The sequence below is a fragment of the Mauremys reevesii genome, linkage group 11 (assembly GCF_016161935.1).
Source record: "Mauremys reevesii isolate NIE-2019 linkage group 11, ASM1616193v1, whole genome shotgun sequence".
NCBI classification, from domain to species: domain Eukaryota; kingdom Metazoa; phylum Chordata; order Testudines; family Geoemydidae; genus Mauremys; species Mauremys reevesii.
In genome coordinates, this window is record NC_052633.1 from 16,022,264 (window position 1) to 16,044,237 (window position 21,974).

At 48.2% G+C, this 21,974-nt stretch overlaps 1 protein-coding gene across 2 annotated transcripts; it reads right to left on the minus strand.

Moving 5' to 3' along the window:
• Window positions 1–3,913: 3,913 nt before the first annotated feature.
• Window positions 3,914–21,843, minus strand: LOC120374269. Of its 2 annotated transcripts, none has more exons than XM_039493652.1 (10): window positions 21,402–21,843; window positions 18,015–18,105; window positions 17,231–17,384; window positions 16,349–16,524; window positions 15,100–15,177; window positions 13,431–13,540; window positions 12,290–12,549; window positions 8,815–10,818; window positions 5,902–6,028; window positions 3,914–4,288 (listed from the first exon to the last, which is right to left on the minus strand). In XM_039493652.1, exons 3-10 carry the CDS (start codon window positions 17,370–17,372, stop codon window positions 4,150–4,152), a joined length of 3,036 nt encoding a protein of 1,011 aa, XP_039349586.1. In that variant the 5' UTR covers window positions 17,373–17,384; window positions 18,015–18,105; window positions 21,402–21,843; the 3' UTR covers window positions 3,914–4,149. The 2 variants fall into 2 exon arrangements, with proteins under 2 accessions (XP_039349586.1, XP_039349585.1); XM_039493651.1 differs by having other exon boundaries at window positions 18,011–18,105.
• Window positions 21,844–21,974: the final 131 nt, after the last annotated feature.

Below are 21,974 nucleotides of genomic sequence, written 5' to 3' on the forward strand. Positions count from 1 at the left end.
AGCAAACAACAGGAAGCGGATGAGATGGAGAATTAGAGCAATGAGATCATGAAGTCATTTGTTTTAGGCATGCGCACATCTTACTGGCTTCATTCTGAGGGATTATGAATTGTGAGCATTGCAGAAGACTCTTGAAGGGATTTGAGTGGCAGACATGTAGAGGGTGAGCACAGTAGGTTTGGAAAAGGAGATTCAAATCTGGTCCGCAAACCCCAAGTTTTCTCTAGAACACAAAACTTGCATTTTTGTAGGAGTAGGAGACCGCTAATTAGCAACCGCTAATGCCCGTCCTTGTAGGCTGAAACGATATCTGCGATACGGCCTGTTTCTCTGACGTCTTCAGCAGTTAGATGTAAACAAGAATAGTAAAACAGACTTTGTACCCAAAGACGGTACATAATGGCAACTATAAAACGAGCAGGGACCAGAATATGACTTTAGTTACGTCAGTGTAAACCCTACTGACCAACCTAACAGGCTCAGAAGCCAGCCAAACAGATGCTCAAAGAGCTGGTTAAGAAAGTGAATTAATTTAATACAGGCAGTGGGATGCTCAATCCCAAATTTGACCAGGTAGTAGCATAGTCCAGGTTAATCTAGGGAGCAGCATTGACGTTATGGAGTGCCACTCATTTGAAACATGGCTCTCTGAGCTGCTAGTTACGTGTATCTAGGGCCTGTTATAGGAGTCCACGGCCTATTCCCAAAGTGCATTAGAGAGCTGGGTTCATTTCAACCTGTGTAACCGTTCTTGCAGGGCTGCTCACTACATCCACGCTAAAGCCATTGCAAGAGAAACAAGAAAATGTTTAAATCGGAATCGTCGTGCCATCTGGTTCATGACTGAGTGATACATTAGCAGCCCCCTGCCACAAGTGGGAGGGTCACACAAAGATTGAGTTCAACAGCCTACCTAGACAAACACCAATCCTAGGAACGCTCCTAGCAGCTCCACCGTGCAGTGACAAGCAACTCACAATAAGAGGATGACAAGAAATCAAATGGAGTCCAGGTAGTGTTAATGTCTAGGCACTACAATGCCCAGGCCTAGGGCCCCAGCTCCTGGAGTCATGTGATGAGCACAGAATCTTAGCTTTCATTTAAAAAAAATCCCATTTGGTTATGATAAAAGCCTTGAAAACGTGGCCCAAATGTGACTGATGCAGTAATAACTGCCTGAGTCTGCAGACAGCCTGAAACAACAGCTGAGAGGGGTGAACTGCCCCAGGCATCACAACAGGGTGTTAACATCAAACCGTACTGCTGTAAGGCCCCTCACCACCACCATCCAAGCAAGGGGGCTCTGTGTAGAAAGCCCAGCCACTCCCCCAGCTATACCTTGGCCGCAGTGGTAAGCATTGGGAGCCCCTGCAGCCACTCATGCAGGGGAGAAGCAGTGACCCCTGCCGCTCTCCACAGAATGCTGGTGATGGGAGAAGGTGGCCCACATAAGGTGAGGGGTGGGCCCGTAGCAGAGCAGGCCAAGCACTCACAGCTACTCCTCTGTCCTCCATCAGATTTGGTGGTGCTCAGCTCTTCTGAACACCCAGCCCAAGGTACCGAAACCCCTGCTGGGGCTCCCGCAGAAGACAGGAAGGTCAAACCCAGTAGCACTGGTTCCCCAAAGCCCAGCAGACTAGCCCAGGGGCCATTACCACGGAGGGTCTGGCTTCGCTGCAGAGGTAGCCGGGTTAGCAGCCACATTGCAAAGCCCTACCTGAGTTACTGCATGCTCACCGGTGCTGCAATCCCCTGTGTGTCGCTAGGACTTCTGGGGGACATCCCATGATTCTTAGCACCGCAGGAAACTGAGCTGCTGTAGGATTCCTGCCCAGTGAATTATGGGAGAACTTGTCTGTCCTTCTGGGCACACAGGGAATTATGGGAAGGCACTGGAGTGGTTGAACCATATTGGAGTAGTTGAACCTGGGGTCTCTCTGCAATATGTGTGGGTTATGCACCCAACTGTAGGCAAAACTCTGGCTTAACTGTAGCCCAGGGCAGATTAGGTAGCCAGGTTGAAAGCACCACCACCAACCACACTCAAGTCAGAGTGTTTTGTGTGTAGACAACACCTGAGACAGAGCTCAGGTTAACTCTGCAGTGAAGACGCCCTGAGAAACTAGGAAACTCAAGGGCCATCACACTTTATATTGTCTACTGGGCAAATTGAAACCACGTGGTGAGTCTGAATGACTCACTCAAGGCAGTATTGTCTAAAATCTGTGACTGCTTTCCAAGTGTGCATGCCGCAACCACAGCCAGTGATAGGCAATGGGCAGTAATCAGAGCAATACGTTTGGAAAGATGCTTTAGTAGCACAGAATACTATGAGAAGGAAGAGAATGACACTAGAGATTAGTGCCTCTTACAGTGCGCCTTCCAAAGACAGAAGAAAAGTTGCTATTTTTAAAATATAAAGCCAGGCTATTTAAATTCATCCCCCCCACATGCAGTGATTTTAACAGCCAGGGGGTTGATTTCAGAGAAGCACGTGGTCAGTCATTTACTTTGGGCAGAATTTTTTTGTTTTGTTCTTGGCCTGTATTTTGCCCAGATCTGCTCTAAGGTTTTAGGGAGTCACATGACCTCCACCTGGGAGGTAGTTTTGCTGGAGAGCTGCAAACTGGCTTTTCTAGAAACTGACATCCTACTCGGCCCGTAGCCCTCGAGCTGCACAGGGACTGTAGCGAGTGTTGCAATGACATTGAGGCACTTATTTTTCCTTATATTGAAGCTATTTCTTCCCTTCTGGAGTGTTGTTTGGGACTGTCCGTTATAGAGCAGCCAGTGGAGGCTGGAAATGGAATACTAACAAGTACAAAGTTGGTTGGTCGCAGTTACACATATTGAGGTCAGAGAGGCAGGAACCGGGCCCATGTTTGCACTGGAGTAACTCCACTGACCTCAGTGTGATAAGGAATCGTGTAACAAAGAGGCGAATCGGGCCCAGTTCACTCTGCTGACTTGCTAAAAACAGCTGGTGGCCTTTGGTTTTCGGTGTGGTTTTTTTGTAAGCAGTTAACTCAGACCCACCTTGTTTAATGTTAGTGCTAACAAACTCCTCTGCTCTTAACACCCCATTCTTCAGGGAGTGGTTCCCAGCTAGCGTTTGAGTCAATAAAGCAGCAGAGCATTGACTTACCCAAGGAGGACTCAAGGACAAGGAAGGGTTTGATGGTTTTGCAGAGTGGAGACTAGGGGCGCAAAAATGACACCCTTTTGGCACACCAAACGGGAGTAAACAAGCCTTAGGACAAAACCAGTGGGAAGACTAAAGCAGCAGGGCTTATATCATCTCTATGGTTAAAAAATTCCCCATATATGTCAGACATACAGCAACAGTGGATGTATGCAAGGCCTGATCCAACTCCCATGGAAGTCAATGGGAACTCATCGCCTTTCAGGGATTCTGCAGTGCTTTACCAGATTGTTCTTTTACTTATTATTGCACAAGGGCAGAACTCCTTCCAAGTGGCTCCTTCCAGTGGGCTGGATTTGATGACCTCTCGAGGTCCCTTACAGCCCTACATTTCTGTGATTTTATGACAAAACACTGGATTCTGAATATACAGGAAACCTTCCCAGTGGAGAAGCCATGCCAGAAAGCAAGACTGACAAGCTTTGGAGCTGGATCAAATCTGGCCCAGTACTCACTGACCATCTAACTAGAACTTACTCCCATCACGAACTACAGCCCCTACCAGGATGTGTAATCGCAGGGGCATCCGAACAGCCTGTCCACATCTCCCCAGGTCCCGTCACCTTCCTCCATTGCCCCATCCCCGCCCTGGAATGGCTCCAGTGGGTAGCAGAGCATTGGAAGACCCAGGTGTAGCCTCGCTGGTGCAAAGGGGCCATAAGGCACGGTCTCATCTGGCCCCACCTATAAGAATGAGACCAGGAATGTGAATTTTAGAAGGTAAAATGGTGGGACTTTATTTAGCATTCCACTATACAAATAAAATAAATACATTGTGCAAACTCCCTTCCAAGTTCTCTAGCGAGTTCAAACTGCCCCAGCAAAAGTACAAAACAAACTGATTCAGGGCCTGATGCTGGGTTATATTTGATGATTTTTAGCTACAGAAAAATAAAAATATTTACTAATCATTTTGAAAACAGACCATTTATGTATGTTGCAGTGGGTCATTCATGAAGACATTTTTCTTCCTGTTTGACCCTCTTGGAGTTTTCCTTTTCTTTTGTCATTTTCTTCCTTTTGGTTTTATAGACAGGGGAATGCAGGAACTGTGTGTTTGTAAAGGGGTCACCACGCCTCAATTTGCTGCAGAATAAAAAGGGTTAACTATTATTAACCAACTATCATAATACAAATAATTAAAGTGCTAGTCAAACTTACGCCTGTTCTAAACCTGCAAGTTTTACCCATATAACTATTTTTTTACTGTAACAGTTATACCAGTATAAGTCACCTTGGATTTTTACTGATGTAACCTTATTCCTCCTCCAAAAGGAAGACAGACATACTAGTATAAAGGTTCTATAAAACGTATTCACAGTAGGGAAGGGTCTTCTTCCAGTGATTGCAAATGTCCATTCCAACACAGACATGTGCACGCCCTGAGCACAGTTACTGGAATTTTTCCCCTTAGTGGTATCTGTTGGGTCGGCTCCAGCCCTCTGGTGCCGCATGCTTATAGTGCCGGTATAAAGGGCCCTGCCAACCCCGCTCCCCTTCAGTTCCTTATTACCACCTGTGATGTTTCCTGGAGCCCCTCATTGGATTAAAAACCACCTGAGCAGTCTTTAGTGTAATTAGTTGCTGTAATTTTAGTAGTTAGGTTAGTTTGAGTTGGTTTAGTTCTTAGATAGTATTAGATGCCTTGGTGCTTCATTTGCAGGGTTGTTCGCTTCCCCGGTGGTAGGGCCTGGCTCGGTCACCGGGTTTCAAGCCCCATGCTTCCTGCGGTAAGTCTATGGCTGTACCGATATCATTAAAGCAGTACAGCTTTCAAGTGCAGATGAGGCCTGAAGATAGCTCGTGAGATGCAAAACAGAGAGACCCTCACAATGAGAAAATGCCCTTAGGCTGGAGAGATTGATGCACTGAGTTTTTAGAGCATCTTTAGAGAAATCGGCCACTGTTTTGCAAGTACTCAGATATTCTGCTTACTGAAAAAAACAATGCACCCGTCATGAGAACTTGACTGAACCAATGGCCCTTATTGTAATATCTTTAATATACATATACAAAACGGCTTTGGATGTCTCAGAAGACAGTGAAGTACAAATGTTGCTTTCTGTTCCTACTCCTTGTATAGCTAGGAAACAGAATTGTATTTTCTACTATCCCTCCACCCACTTAATATTACACTTTAGAGATTTCTTACTTACAGGGATGAGTTTGTATAGGGTTGCGATTTAAATTTCAGCAATTAAAAAATAATGGTGAGTAATAAACCTAGCAAAGGGTTGTGCTAGACATCAACTCTTGGACTCCACGCAGGCATCTGTGCTAACTGATCCCAAGGCAGGATTGTGGCCTAAATTCAACATGATACAAGTGGATGCCACAAACCGATACGGAACAGACAATTGCTCAGGAAGGGCCCGATCCTGCAAAGGGATCACGCAGGTAGACTCTCAACTCAGCAAGTTCCCACTGACTTCAGAGAGACAAGAACAGATGTAAAGGGTCTGTCTAGGCAGACACATTTTATGGAGCCAGGTGTTTTTGCTCTGTTGGTTCCCCCGTCACGTCTTGTGGGCAAAAGGCTGTTTTAGGAGGATTTGGATGAAGGTAGGGAAGGGACTAGGTCTGGCCACCTGACTGGGGAGAGCATGCCAAGCAGTAGGGGAGGCCGGCACACAGCAAAAGGCCATTTCAACAAGAACACAGGTGTGCAGGGGAGGCGCTGAGGGGTTAGCAATACCGACCTATTGAGTTTCGGTTCTGCATAGCAAGCCGGGTCCAGCCTCCGTCTGGTCGGACGTGCCGAAGACTCTTCTGAACTGATGGATGACCGAAAGCTGGCATTGGTCAGATCTTGCAGGGCTTTGTTCTCTGTAAAGACGTTTGAAAGGATTTATTCAAAATATTGCCGGCTCCCTGACAAAGCCCATTTAAATCCACCCTGAGACATCACCTGCGAGTGGAGAAGAGACTCTCCAGCCAGAGTTCTCTGAAAGTTGCATCGGGCACATTTTTCCCTTCACCCCCAAACACAGGAGACTGGTTGGGAGATTGGGAGGTTTCTCCACCTCCTTTGGTCCAAACCCAGGATTATTGTTCAAAAGCCAGTTTTTTTTATTTTGTAATATTGTAATTTTTCATTGCAGTAGGGCCAACAAGCCCCAGTGAGCAGCGGGGCCGTATTGTACGTACAAAAAGTTCTTGACAATACATTCCCTGGGGCAGGGACTCTCTAAAAGACACAGCAGGAGGGTAAGAGCTAAGGAAGTAGCTGGGAGAATTGCAGAGCTAACTATGGAACCCGGATGTAACTGCAGCATCTACTGAAAACCTTCCCAAGGGAAATTAGCAAGCCTGGGGGATGGGAGGGGGAAAAAATCAGTGTAATGCTACTTCCAGACCTCCAGTTACAAGTAAACACCCTTGCAAAGTCCACTCTGCTTTTCAAACCAGCCTGATTTTGAAATGCTACAGGGGAAAAAACAAACTCCACAACTTTTTGCAGAGTAACCAGTAGTAACAGAACCTCTCCCCTGACTCCTATCTGTGTGCACATCTTCCCCAGCCCTGCTCAGATCATCAGCGGGAGCTTATACAAGTGGAATGAGGGCTGCATGTGGCCCCATTAGCCATAATTAAACTACTGGGCCTATTAAACTTTGCCTTTCTTCAGATGCCTTACGCCCTCTAATGCAAGAGACTGGGAGAAAGCTGATGGGGAGCTAAAATTGAACTCCACATGTGGAGTTCACATTGTCTGGGTGAGGGGAACGGGCACATTTCAGAACGAACCAGATGACTGGAGCTGCAGGATCCCTTATCAAGTAAGCGTGTCGGCAGCCTCTGACTTGGTGTTTGTGTGTATTTCTATACAAAATTATGCCTCTCATTTTAATGCACGAGACATGGGAATAAAAACTCTGTTGCAACATTTAATCACCCTCAGTGCAGTATTTGCCTTAAAGGCCTCAGAGCGTACCCGTGAGTCTAAGCAGCTAGATCCATCCTGTGTGTGTTCACAGGGGCACATGAGCTATCAGACCGACTATGAGAGGCACAGAAATGCTAAACCCTTGGGTTAACTCTGGAAGAATCTACCAAGACCCCATATTACTGCGACTTTGTTCTTTGCTTCCATTAACTCCTGATAGCTCCACCGACCCAGAGCATGGAGAACCCTCCTAGGGTCAGAAGAGGAAGCAAGTGCAGTAAGTTGTTGGAGCATTTTCCCCCGGGTTGGAGAAACGTTTAAACGTCTCTGCAGCAAAGCTGCGTTCTGCTGCTTTCCCAACAAAGCAAGGAGAACAAGTGGAGTTCCCACGAGCACAGATTGCTCTGCAAAGGGCCAGCATTATGGATGAAGCCACAGTCTCGATAAAAATGTGGTTTTTTTCTGAGGGCCCATTAGGCTGAAGGGGGTCACATCTCAGCCCAATTGAGGGGGAGTTTTAAAAGTGCTCAGCACTGGTTTAACTCCACTGTGGCTGACTTCAACAGGAGTCAATGCTGAGTTCTCTTCAAACATCCCAGCTCTAGTCTCTCTCTCGGGTCTTGTCTTCACTGCAAAACCAACTCAAGTTATAACTCAAAGGATGCCCCTAACTTGAGTCCCCTCCACAAACAAAACCCCTGAACTCAAGTGCGCTGGTGCTTTTAACTCGAGCGGGCCGGCCCACGAGGGGGCACAGGCTAACGCTCCAGTGAGTGAAGCCCATCAGCTGCTAACCCAACCACTTCTGCAGTGTGGACACAGGCTAGCACGACTCAGAAGCTGCTGGTTCTCGGCAGCCATCCCACATTCCTCCCTCTCGTGCCCAGAAAGCACAGACAAGTTTTCCAACAATTCACTGGGAAAGAATTCCTTGAGCGGCTCGGTTTCCTGCAGTCTGCAAACCACGGAATGTGTCGCTACAAGTCAGCGCCACACAGGAGCGAGCACAGTGCAGGGGTGGGCTCAGATGTTACTGGCCAGTGCGGCCGCTCTCACTCAAATGAGGCGAACTTGAGTAACTCATGTTAACCCTGCAGTGAAACCATCTTTAGGCAACAGCAACAAGGATCTGAACCCTCCCACTCAGCTTTAAACCAGACAAGAGTCCATCTCCCGGCCAGTTCTATCAAGCTCTTTGCAAAAGACAATGCAGGCACTGATCAGGGCTAGTTCATATTGTTCTCCACCTAAAAGCTGCTCAAGTGATCAACATCTTGCCAGACAGTCTAGATGAAGAGGCACAAGGAACAAATCCCCGTAGCAGTGGTCCTCAGCCTTTCCCTGCCCACAACCAAAACAGCATCCAGAGAGTCTTGCAAAAATAGAAATGAAATCCCAAGTCACTGAAGCCAAATCGAGGCGCAGGTAATGTCTCCTAAGGGCTAATGGCCGGATTCACAACCTGCTGAATGGAAAGCCTCACAAGGAATTCAACAGGCTATGAATCAGGCCCCAACTCAGTAGAACTTTTATTTTTCTGCAATTGGCATTCAGATGGCGGAAGGCAGCAGAAATGCCCAAGATTCATACATAACCTGTGTTTGAAATAGTAATGATCAGAGCATTGATTGTACTACAGTATAATCACTTCCACCTTTCCCTTACACAGGCAATATGCTAATCATTGACAGTAATCCCTTTCCTCTGCCTCTACCCCGCCACTTACCAGTTCCTGGCGAGGCTGCGCTTTGGCAAGGGTCTTTTGAACTGGCCTTTGCTTTCTTCCGCCCACAACTGCCTCCCGACGTTTGCTCGGTGTAATTTTCTTTAACGATCGCAGAGCTTTTTGGCAGAGCAGAGGATTTGTCTGCAATTCTGTGGTCTGCAGCAGTCGGGGGCTCCAAACGTGGCAGACTTTTGCTGCAGGGGTTGAAGGCCAAAGCTTCAGAACAGGCTGAAGAGGAGAAATCAATAAGGCCTGGATTTCCCATCATGAAATTCGTCCCGCCTGGCTCACTGATCAGTGCCTCCAGGTAGGAATCTGGCTCCGTTTTGAAAACGGTAACAGGCAGAAAATTCTGTTCCACTGGATCAGCCTGACTGAAGGCAGCATCTGCTACACCTCTAGTCTCAGAAGCAAAACTCTTTCTGCCTTCATTGTGAGCCTCTGGAGGGTCAACAACATAGGTTTTTCTCCTAGTCTTAAAGGAAGGGGCTGATTCCAGATCTAAGGCATTCGTACCCTTGGCGACTCTGTCCAGCACCTCTATGGAGCTGCTACTCTGTTTTTTGTTGATCTGAACAGCTGAGGTTCTCTGAGCCTTTTGTATCTTGTTCGTTTTGCTCTCAGGAACACGCTCAGAGCGGGCGATGTCACCCCTCTTTAAACCTGGCAGGACAGGAATTGAGCTCCCCATAAGATCGGGAAGAGACACAATGTACGTTTTCCGGCTAGGTTTGGTATTACTTGATGAATCCTTATCGGTGTTTTTATCCACACTTTGCACGTCTACATGTGGACCAGAAGTCTCTGCTTCACTTCTCTGAGGGTTACAGTTGCCCTCTTTGCTCATTTTTCTCTTGCTCTTCTGCCCTTTTTTAGCCTGGCATTCAGCTTTGCCTGCTTTGGCCTCTGGCATTTTGGTACCGCTTTGCACATTCTCCTCACTGCAGTCATCTGCTTTGCTCATTCTAATGGTCTTCCTGGGTGCTTTTGGTTTTGCACATTTCACGTTCGCACCCAGCAAATCCTGCTGCAAAGCTAGTATGCTGGAGCCCTGTTTTTCCAAGCACGGGGGACTTTGAGGAGCACCAGGGCCTAATGGAGCTTTATGACTTAACGAGGCAGAGTGTGGACTTTGGAACTGGCTCTCCATACTACTCAGTCTCTCAGCAAAAGACTCTCGATTAATTTCTTGTGGTAACAAGACCTTTTTTTCCACCTTCTTCAACTGCCCTACATTCAACACATGCGTTCTTCTGCAATCCTTGGCTTTATCACTCTGTCCTGCAGCACAGCCGCTGCTCGTCTGTAACGGCACCTCTTCCAAAGCATCCCCGGGAGTCTGCCACGCGGGCTTGTGCGCTTCCGATTTGCTCCCGCTCAAGTCTTTCGTCTTGGATACCTTTGTAGAACTCGGGGGGCTCTCTTCTTCACGGAGTACGTCCGAACTACTTTTAGGCTGAAGTTTAAGTGCATCTCTTTTCTTTTTGCCCTTGCTGACCTTTTTGACAACTGTAGTTTCATCAGCTTTGGCTTGGCCATTACTTTGACTTTTGGCTTCCAATGTAATAAACTCAGCAACTCGGCTGAAGTTATGATCCACTTCAGCATCGCACAGAGTCTCTTCAGGCTGCAGCAGGTCACGGGGAATCCCTTTATCTGGGGATTCTGGTTTAGGATGGCTATCGGGCTCCGAAGGCAAATCCAAGAGATTGAGAGAGTTCAATTTGACCGGCATGCTTGTTTTACTGGCACCGCTGTCCTCACCAACGCTCCATTTCGAGGCACGGTTTGAGCTGATATCTAGGTGTACGTCCATGGCAGAAGATGGGGTGCTCGTCATAAAGACGGTGACACGTTTCTTCCTTTCAGTTACGTGTCCATGCAGGTGGACCACACTATCACTACATGGTCTTGTAATCTTCTCACATTGAGGCAGAGAAAGATTATTAGCCAGAGTAGATACCGGGAAACTTTCAGAACTTTGTGCGGTACATGAGGAGGATTCTACAATGAAAAAAAATATAGATATATATAAAACTACATATCATCCTAAAGTCAACGTGGCAAACAACAAATCACCTTCTGCAGCACCAGAAAATCTCATCAACTCATATCTGTGACTCTCACATTACCATGGACCCCACAGGACAGACAGTGGCATCTCTTCCATAAGACAAGGTTGTGCTTTTCTGAGAATCAACAAATTGTCTGTGCTGCAGAGATGCTTTTTTAGCTCTCCTCAAAACAGGAGAATGGCCCAAAGCACGATCCCAGACCCCAACACGCCGGGTATTTGGGGAGGTTCAAAAATGTTATTATTTGTATTGTGGTAGCGCATGGACCAGGCCCCCAACTGTGCTAGGTGCTGTTCACACATACAGGGTGGGGACGGGGAGACACAGGATTCGTTATCCAAGGCAATTCAGCCATCGGGCGAAAGTCAGTTGCTGGAAAATATTGCTACACACGTTAACTAAGGGTACGTCTACACTGCACTCAGGAGATCACAGAATCATAGATTATTAGGGTTGGAAGGGACCTCAAGAGATCAGCTAGTCCAACCCCCTGCTCAAAGCAGGACCAATCCCCAAATGGTCCCCTCAGGGATTGAACTCACAACCCTGGGTTTAGCAGGCCAATGCTCAAACCACTGAGCGATCCCTCCCCCCTAAATGATGCCACTGCAGCACGTGTAGGCAGACCTGACACGCTGCCCACCCAAGTACAATCCCGCCCGGGGCCCTGGGCACGTAGTCAGGGAACTAACCCGGGCCACTACCCATGCCGCTGCGGCACCACTGCTATTTTGAGCGTGCTAGTTCGAGCAAAGCTACCACTGTGTGAGATGGACACGCGTGGCTGTGCCTCTCGACTGCCGGGCAGCCGGACCCTTTGTGTGTCACCGCCGTACAAAGTTGGTCCAGCCTAGGGTAGAACAAGACCCTTGAATGGTAACAAAGCGCATGTCATCCAATCAGAAGCATTCGAAAATAACACATCAGTAAGACAAAACCATGAACAACATTGACGACAGAGATTCAACTCTTCAGCGTCAGGCAAAGTTCTCATGGTTTGTATGGTCATACACTGGCTGGAATGTATGTGAACCAGAATCAGAAAGGCTTATCTGTGTGTCGTGGGAGTCTTTGGCACAAAATGGTCGGATCCCAAAGTATGGGCCCATACTCCTCTCCCTAAGCACTTCCACACTGTAGCAATTGCTACTGAAAGTCCTAGGAGAGCTCAGTCTCTACCGTAGCCATGATGTTCAGGGGTATTCCTGGTTTGTAGCACAGCAACAACCACGGTGTCCTAGGCAGCCCCAGCTTTGTTCCAGCACTATCACTAGTATTCCCACGACACCAATACAGCCACAGCGTCCAAGCGGACGAGTTAAATGCACATCTGTTCAGCCTGTACTGCACTGAAGCACTCCAACAGTTGTCCTAGGAGAACAGACAAAGATGGAATTTACCTCCAAAAATCAGATGCGAGTCAAGAAAGGCAGGTTCCGGTTCACCACCTTCGCTCGACCGCTGCCCGTTTTTCTCCCGGCTTGCTAACGGCTCCTCAACGAGCCGGGATGAGGTGGTGGCTGTGCTTTTACCCGGCTGCTCTGGAACGGATGTCTGGAGCCCTAGCGGGAACGTCTGCACACCCGTGGAGCTACCGCCTTGGCGTCTCTCCCCGTCATCTACTTCGCACACCGGGACCCTCATTGGCATCGCTGTCATTCTGCAGCGCAAAGAGAGGTGATCAAAGGAAAAGCGGTAACGGAGCAGATCACGCATCTCCAGGCCTTGCTTCAGGACAGCACCAAAATCCACCCCAACTTGGGATGGCACTTCAGCATGTCTGTCACGGAAAGGATGTGCCGAAGCGCTTTCCTGAATGGTTACAGTGCTGAAGCAAAGAGGATCGTGTGCCAGCGTGGCCAGATTTGATCCCTGCTGAGCAGTCATTCCACATAGGTGGGAAAGCATGCGTCTCTTGGGGCACAGCCTCTGTGGGAGGAAACAAAATCTGAAGGGAGATGGAAGCAGGGCCATCCAGGACAGAGGTTCGAACGATAGTGTGCTGGGGTTATACCAGGACCTGAACTTGGGACACGACAAGAAAGAAACAGATTTTCAGATGTGCCGTTTTAAGAACAGATCACATTTGCAATGGCATTTCCCAAAACACTCACGCGTGGGTTACAGCTAAGCATTTACTCTTAAGCACAGAGAGGCAGTAGGAGTTAGTGGAGACAGCACTACACTGGGACTCAGGAGACCTGGACTCTAGTCTCAGCTCTGCCACTGGCCTGCAGGGTGACCATGGGCAAGTCACTTACTCACTCTGTGCCTCAGTTTCCCCATCTGTAAAATGGGGCTGATACTGACCGTTGTAAAAGTGCTTTGAGACCTACTGATGAAAAGCACCACACAAGGAAATAGGCATTATTGATTAATAATACAGCACTGCAAAGACACATGGTGCTTTACAAACCTAAGTCCTGATCAAGCAAAGCACTGAAACGTATATAATGTGAAGCACATGGACAGTCCTACTGAATTGACATGTTTAAAGTTACACACATGATCTTAGCCTCATTTAAACATTTTCAGGCTTACCTAGCAAGTGGAGAGACCCCAAGTTGTGCATCTGTGAGATCATCAGGCCAGCTGCCCTCAGCAATGGTGTTGTTCTGTCCCTCAGGTAACGGCAGAGAATTTGACCGGTACTAGAGTGTGGGAAAATGGCATGGTCTGTTAAGGTTTCTGTAATAAACAAACACACTGTACTGTGTAGGAGCGGCGCAAGTTCTGATCTTGGTTTTATGGAAGGGATTTTTTTGGATGCCAACCTGTGGGAAATTACACACTGGCACTTTATATAGTACTTAGATACTTTTGAGCATTCTGACATTGAAACTGGTAATACTGGGATTATCTATTATATATATATTGTTTTAAAGACCCTCATACAAAATTGCCCCCTCCAAAAGTAAAACAGAACAAGCCTGGAATGAGTCGGCACTGGGAGGCTGCACTAGCCTCTCTCAGGTGAGAAAGTTTCCAGCCCTTATAACTGGGAAGTTTATCTTCCCAGTATGAAGAGACGCAATCTGATCTCACTGAGTCTGTAGCAGCTCCAAGGGGTCTGTGAATCCTGCCTGTTCAACTCAGTGGGGTGTCAACTCTGAAACCTAATGATGGCATTTCAAATTTCCACATGGGAAATACTGCCACTGTTGATTATTGACTATTTGTATTGCCATAGCGCCTTGGAGCCCGTCATGAACCAGGACCCCACTGTGCTAGGCACTCTGCAAACACACACCAAAAGATGGTCCCTTCTGTAAAGAGGTAGATTTCTTTAGCAAACAACCAGCCCCTCTGGGATTTTTGGCACAGCTTGGAGCCTGGGTAGAGTATGGCCAGCCTTCCCCCAGGGTGCCAAACCCGGAAAGGTGTTAGATATATACAGGGGCTTGCTCTACATACAGATTTTGCACCAGTGTAACTATGTCGTTTGGGAGGTGATATTTTGCTGACATAGTTAAACTACAACAACCTAGTGTAGACACAGTTATGCCAGTATAAAGGCACCTTACACTAGTATAGCTTACTCCCCTTTCTGCGTGGGAATAGGCTACGCAGCTATAAGTGCATCCACGCTAGGGGAGCTTGGAGCACTTTAACTATGCCGGTAGAGATCCAGTTTGTACGTTTAGACGAGGTCTTAGCTCAGGGTACGTCTACACGACAGCAGCATGACTATGGTGCTGCAGTTGTAGCCTAGACACCTCCTACATCAGCGAAAGGAGTTAATCCATCAACCTAGTTGGGTCTACAATGGGGGGTTAGGTTGACCTAACTACATCACACAGGGCATGACATGTTTCACAGCCCTGAGTAATGGAGCTAGGTCAATCGAATTTTTAGGTGTAGACCAGGCGTCAAAGACCTTCACGCTGTAACTCATCCTGCTAAAATTGAGCTAGAGGTATTGGGCTGGGCCCACAGTAGTGTTAACTGGCAATTTCAAATAGAGTTAAACAAGTTCAGCTGAGCTAATTCATCTGAAGGGGAAAAAAATCTACCTCAAGGCCAACAGAAGCTACTGGCTGCAACCTGGCCCTTTAATTTGGTCACTGCCATTATCATATAGCTAAAATCAAGGTACTGTGCGGAGTAAGCAGGTAGCATTTCCAAACGACGACGTGAGGCGTAGTCCTTGAGCCACAGATATTTCACTCCTTCCCAAACACACACAAGTACTCAGAGCCCCACCACCTACCTCGGAAGGTCTGCTCATCTTAATGGCCGTCAGCAGGTTACCATTCAGAAAGGCTTCCAGTTGCTTGAGGGTTTTATTCTGTATCAGAAAAGTCACGTTTTACAAGGCTGGAATTTAAAATTTCTCTAGACACAGCTGAAGAGAAGCTAATATTGGGAGCAGAAAGCAGCGCCGCTCAGCCCGACGGGGGAACAAGGGCACCCTATGAGACACTAAGCTCCCAGGAATTACACACCGGTAATAAGTCTCAGGCTACTTTGGTTACAATGAAAAGTTATAAAACGCGATCCAATTGCAAACCGACGCAGCAAAGCATGCCTGAGTGTGCAGGGACAACAGCTCTGAGAGGGGCAACCAGCCCCAGTAATTTCAGAGGGTGCCAACAGATTATAGTTTAAATAGCAACACTTAGCTATTTCACTGCTCAGAGCATATGAGAAAAAGAGAGGGAGAAGTATCATCATTTAAGTAAAATGCTCAGATTATGGGTAGGCCTTTGACAATAAATGGTGGGATGGAAGAGGTGGGGGGAGGGAATGGGTTTGGTTGCCCTGAAGATTTGGGAAATGCCGCACTGCTGGAAGGGGCGTGGATACCCAGGTGATGGCATGGTGCAAGCCCCTGAGCAGAACTTAGCCGCCTGGACAATTTGCATGTCTTGTCTGATAGACACAAGCCCTCAGTCCTGACTACATGGGGAAACTGACCAGCACAGCTATACCTGAATTATTATCCCCTGGCAATTTCCCTGTATAGACAAGCCCTCAGGAACCTAGTATCTTCCCTTGAGATAGCATCTTGACTGGGGACTACAGAGGACAACTAAGGGCCACCTGAACTACTAAACCACCATATCCAGGACGCAGTTACAACACCATCAACACAGTTTGCACTTGCAGTATAGACGTGACCTAATCCCATCTTAAAGTGCCTGTACCGGGTCATCACTCTGCTCTGTTCAGGGCTGTATTTCAGTTCAGACACATAGGTAGGATTAGTCTACGTCACAAGCGGACGGCGTTGTAACTGTCCCCCTGCACAGCTCCTAGGAAGAATGGGACCCAGGTTCAATACTATGTTTGGATTGATTTTTTTAAAAGATTAAAAAAAAAAAAAGTTAGTACATTCTGAAATGTTTTGATGGCAAAAATTAAGTTCCATTCTTTTTCTTCCTGGCTAGGCTCCACAGAGGTAGTGGCACTGATTGTGACTGCCCCACAACCACAAAGTTCAAGCGTTAGCACAGTACCAGAAAATATAGTCTTTGCCGAAGTGTTGCATTCTGGAAGTGACATTGCTCCACTTCTTTCTGCAGTAACATCTTCTCGAAGACGAGCCTCTGGCTATTCGCCTTCTCAGCACTGAGGGCCAGTGCCAGAGCTTTATTATTGCGTTTTAAGGAGACCTTAACTATAGAAGAGTTGTCTACGGGCAAAATAAAAGTAAGATATTACATTAAATCTCTCCTATTCCTGCTACCAGAATAAATCTACACCAGCCAAGGCCCCACTGCCTGCATGAATCACAGCATGGGTCTGCATTATTACTGATAATTCTACCATTTCCATCTAGTAATGGACCAATACCATTGTTAAGATTCTTTTTGTTCTTCATATATTTAAAAAAACAAAACAAAAAAACCCTCCTCCTTATTGTCCTTAACTCTGAGGGCTATTGAGTTCTTTGTGTCCCTTGAAGTCCCTTATCATTTTTCTGCAATTCCTAACTTCCGATTTATATTCATTACTATCAACTTCCCCTTCATTCCATTTGTAATTTTTTTTTTTTAAACAGTTGCCTTCACATCCCCTCTAAACCTGGCAGTTTTTTTTAAATCCAACCTAGCCTTCTTCAATTGTGGTCAAGCCACTGGACTAGGAGCTGGGGCATCTGAGTTCAATTCCCAGCTCCGCCACAGACTTCCTCAGTGATCTTGAGCAAGTCACTTAGCCTCTATGTGCCTCAGTTTCCCCAACTATAAAATGGGGGTAATACTTTCTTCCAGATTTAGACTAAGTTCTTGGGGCAAGGACTCTCTCTTACTACTTGCATGTACAGCACCTAGCACAGTGGGACCCTGATCTTGATATGAGCCCCGAAGTGCTTTCATAATACAACAACAGACACTCACTTATTATTTTTGTTTTGATTTTTGATACAAGGGAAGCATTCAGCTTTGCAGTCTTTAAAGCACCATTTTTCTTCTCCCTCATCCGTTCTCTAACACCACTTAGGGAGAAAAAAGATGTATCCACAGCCTCCTGAGACGCCATGGTTGAAGAGCCCTAAAAGAGAGAGAGAGCAAGAGAGCGAAGTGAGTTACTGCTTGTATATTTTCAGAAAATAAAGGCTGCAGTTGTAGGGAAACTCTCCCCAAAGGGGAAATGCTTCTCCATCTTTATCCCCTCCCACGCAAACACTTCTGAGCCAAAAACACCAGATCAGCTCTTTTCCCCTACAGCCTACACATCCCCATGTCCTATAATTAATGTTGCCTTTCCCAGACTGTGAGAATGGACACCAAAATCACTGCAGCTGTAATACTAAATCCAGTCTTCGTGTGTGGATCTTGCTGGAGTTTTCCTGTCCTGTAAAGACAGGTTTTCAGGGGAGTCAATTGCAGAGAGCCTCAATATGCACTCCGGCTCCATCAACCCAGCCTTGCAAATCACTTTCTCCAGCATCAAACAGCAAAGTCCAGGTTTCCCTCCACCCATTCATCTTGATGATCTGGAATGTTTACAAAACCTAGTTTGTTGGGGTGATGGTGGGCCAGAGCCCCCAACCTGCCCTACAGTAAATGAGCCACCTTGTACCTCCCATTGCACTGAAAGGGATCGTGCTTATTTCCATTCACCATGTGAGACCAGGGGATCCCTCTCCCCAGAAAACCACCACAAAGTGCACTAACCTGCCTGGACTCAGTTTTCCCAGTGGAACTTGCAGAGGGTTCTAGCAGAGCCGTTCCGGTCGCTCAGCCAGTAGCTGCCCAACACCAGGGCAGAACTGTATGGAAGAAACTGGCTATCACTAAACTAATATATATATATATATATATATATATATATAAACAAACAAACCATCCCAGAGGCAACCCCCCTCAGGACCCTCTCAGAGTCCCATTTAAACCAATGGGCTAGAAAAATGGGAGATGCTTTGAAACATGTTAATTAACACATTTCATGCCAGAGAGACAAGGTGGGTGAGGTAATATCTTTTATTGGATCAACTTCTGTTAGGGAAAGAGACAAGTTTTCCAGCTACACAGAGCTCTTCTTCAGGTCTGGGAAAGGCGTAGGCTACGTCTACACTAGAAACTTCAAAGCGCTGCTGTGCGAGCGCTCCCGCGGCAGCGCTTTGAAGCGTAAGCGTGGTCGCGCGCGAGCTCTCCCAGCACTCCTGGTAATCCACCTCCACGAGGGGAATAGCTCCGAGCACCCAGCACTCTGATCCTGTCCACACTAGCGCTTTGAAGCACTCAAACATGCTGCACTTAGGGGGGTGATTTTTCACTCCCCCGAGCCAGCAAGTTAGAGCGCTATAAAATGTAAGTGTAGACAAGACCGTACTCCCAGTGTCACAGCTAAATGCAAGGTGGACAGATTGTTTAGCATAAGTAGTTAGCACATACTGGAAGGCACAATTCAAGGTAAAGTGACCACTCATTTTCCCAGGTCACACAAGCCCAGTGGGGCTCTGTTCTGGTACCACGGTCCCCACATTTACATCTACTCACAGGATCGGTGCCTAGTCACTCATCTCTGCTGTCAGAATCAGCTGCATCAGGAAACTCGGTTAAGACTGAGTTCGACTTTACAGTCTGCAGGGGAGCAAACTACAAGTCTGATCCTACAACCAGCTGTGATGTCAGTGGGACCGGGCTAGGGACTGGCGACATGGAGAGGTTTCCAGAGTTGGCGTCTGTGTTTAAACTGGGTCCTTGAATTGTGCTAACCCTGCCACAGTTAATTCTGGAGCATAATGAGAGCCCAAGACAGAGGCACAAAAATGGAGTTAGAAGCCCCAAAATATACATATTTTGTAGAGCTCTTGATCTATGTAAGTGCTAGATGAATATCTAGATAGATATATAATCAAGACCTATGAATCTATACAAAACAGGAAATGACTGCCTAGGAAAACATACTGTGGAAAAGGATCTGGGGGTCCTATTTAGCTTGTGGTCCACTATGAGTCAAGTCAACAGTGTAACGCTGTTGCAAAAAGAGCAAACATCATTCTGGGATGTATTAGCAGGAGCATTGTAAGCAAGACACAAGAAGTAAATTCTTCTGCTCTATTCCGCGCTGATTAGGCCTCAGCTGGAGAATTGTGTCCAGTTCTGGGCACCGCATTTCAAGAAAGATGAGGAGAAATTGGAGAAAGTCCAGAGAAGAGCAACAAAAATGATTAAAGGTCTTGAGAACATGACCTATGAGGGAAGACTGAAAAAAACTGGGTTTGTTTAGTCTGGAAAAGAGAAGACTGAGAGGGGACATGGTAACAGTTTTAAAGTACATCATAATGGTCCCTTCTGATCTTGGATTCTATGATTCTACATGGGAGGAGGAGGAGGAAGAGAATTGTTCTTTTTAACCTCTGAGGATAGGACAAGAAGCAAGGGGCTAAAATTGCAGCAAGGGAGGTTCCTGACTGTCAGGGTGATTAAGCACAGGAATAAATTGCCTAGAGAGGTTGTAGAATCTCCATCACTGGAGATTTTTAAGAGCAGGTTAGATAAACACCTGGTCAGGGATGGTCTAGATCCGGGGTGGGCAAATTTTTTGGCCCAAGGACCACATCCGGGTGGGGAAATTGTATGTAGGGCCATGAATGTAGGGCTGGGGCAGGCGGTTGCGGTGTGGGAGGGGCTCAGGGCAAGGGGTTGGGGTACAGGAGAGATGCAGAATGCAGCAGGGGGGTTGGGGCTCAGGGCAGGGGGTGCAGAGTCTGGGAGGGGGCTCAGGGCAGGGGGCTAGGGGACTCAGGGCAGGAGGTACAGGTGCGGGGTGCTGGAGGGGTTGGGGTGCGGGCTCCAGCCCAGCACCGCTTACCTCCAGCGGCTCCGGGGTGGCAGCGGCACGCAGGGGAGCTAAGGCAGGCTCCCTGCCTGCCCTGGCCCCACGCCACTCCCGGAGTTGGCCAGCATGTCTGGCAGTGGCTCCTGGGAGTGGGACAGGCGGCTCTGTCATGCGCTGCCCTCACCTGTGGGTAGCAACCCCAAAGCTCCCATTGGCTGCAGTTCCTCGTTCTCGGCCAATGGGATCTGCAGGGGGCAGCGTCTGCAGATGAGGGCAGCGCACAGAGCCCTCTGCCCTTCCTCCTCCCGTGGTGCCAGCTGCTGCTGGAAGCAGTGCAGGGCCAAGGCAGGCAGGGAGCCTGCCTTAGCCCCACAGGGCTGGCAATCCCGTGGGCCAGACTGAAAGCCCTGACAGGCCGGATCTGGCCTACGGGCCATAGTTTGCCCTCTCCTAGCTTAGGTAGTATTCAGTCCTGCCATGAGTGCAGTGGACTGGCCTAGCTGACCTCTCAAGGTCCCTTCCAATCCTATCAAGATCTCTCCAACCTTTAACCTGCCAGGAGCTGCCCCGCCCCAATCACAGCACTAACCCCTCCCCTAGCTTTGGATGTTTGCAATTTACAAAAGGGGCATAGGGGGATGAAACCACAGAGTTTTAGACACTCCCCCCGCCCCCCTCAAATCCTGCACAGCAGGCTCTGCTGACTTTCAAATTCTTTGCTTCACATAGTCTCTCTCTTTAGTTAAAAGAACAGGAGTCCCTGTGGCACCTTAGAGACTAACCCATTTATCTGAGCATAAGCTTTCGTGGGCTAAAACCCACTTCATCGGATGTCCACGAAAACTAATGCTCAAATAAATGGGTTAGTCTCTAAGGTGCCCCAAGGACTCGGACTCCTCCTCTCTGGGGATACAGACTAACACGCTGCTAGTCTGAAACCTCTTTAGGTTGTAGGGTGACCAGCTGTCCTGATTTTATAGGGACAGTCCCGATTTTGGGGTCTTTTTCTTATACAGGCTCCTGTTACCCCCCCTCTGGATTTTTCGCACTTGCTCTCTGGTCACCCTATTACCTTACAACCCTGCAGACCCGGAGAAAGGGGAACTAGCCCGAGCGGAGATTGTTGCAGAGTTTCAGTTGTTCCCCGAGCCCCAGCGAGCAGGGGGTGGGGGGCTGCGAAGGGGTTTCTTGGGGTCCCCAGGTCTCCGCCGGCTGTAGCCCTGCCGGCCCGGGGCACGCAGGGGGCTCCCCGGGGCTCGCTAATCAACACCCCTCACTTACCCGATCGATCGCGTGCAAGGCCACGGCTACATCTTCAGCCCAGAGTCGGGGGGCTCTGCGCGGGGCTCGCACCCGCGGGGGGCTCGGCTCGGCTCGGCACGTCCCGCCCAGGGGAAGCTGGAAAAGCAGCGGGATGGGTTTATTTGGGTAAATGTAAAACAGCTCCCCCGGCCCGGCCCTAACAGGCGCCTGTCCCTGGGCGGAGCGGCACGAGCGGCATCCCGCGCCGCGATCGGATCGGATCGGCCGGGGCTCGCCCAGGCTCGGCCGCGGATAGGAGCTTCGCGGGCGTGTTGCGATTTGAACTGGCTCACGTGACCTCGCTGTGTCAATCGTTCCACAGCTGCGGAAGCGCCGGCCGCCCCCCTTCAGGGCGGGGGCCGCTGGATCCCGGCTCCCCGGGTGCAGCTCCAGCCCAGACAAACACACAAGCCTTTTGCTGTGCCAATGAGGTTTCTTTAGAGAGAGGCCATCAGCTTAAAAAGCCCGCGTGAAAGAGAAGCGTTGCCTTTGTTTCAGCTCCCACCTCTACACCATTAACGCGGAAGGGCTTTTGTAAAATACATTTTCTGT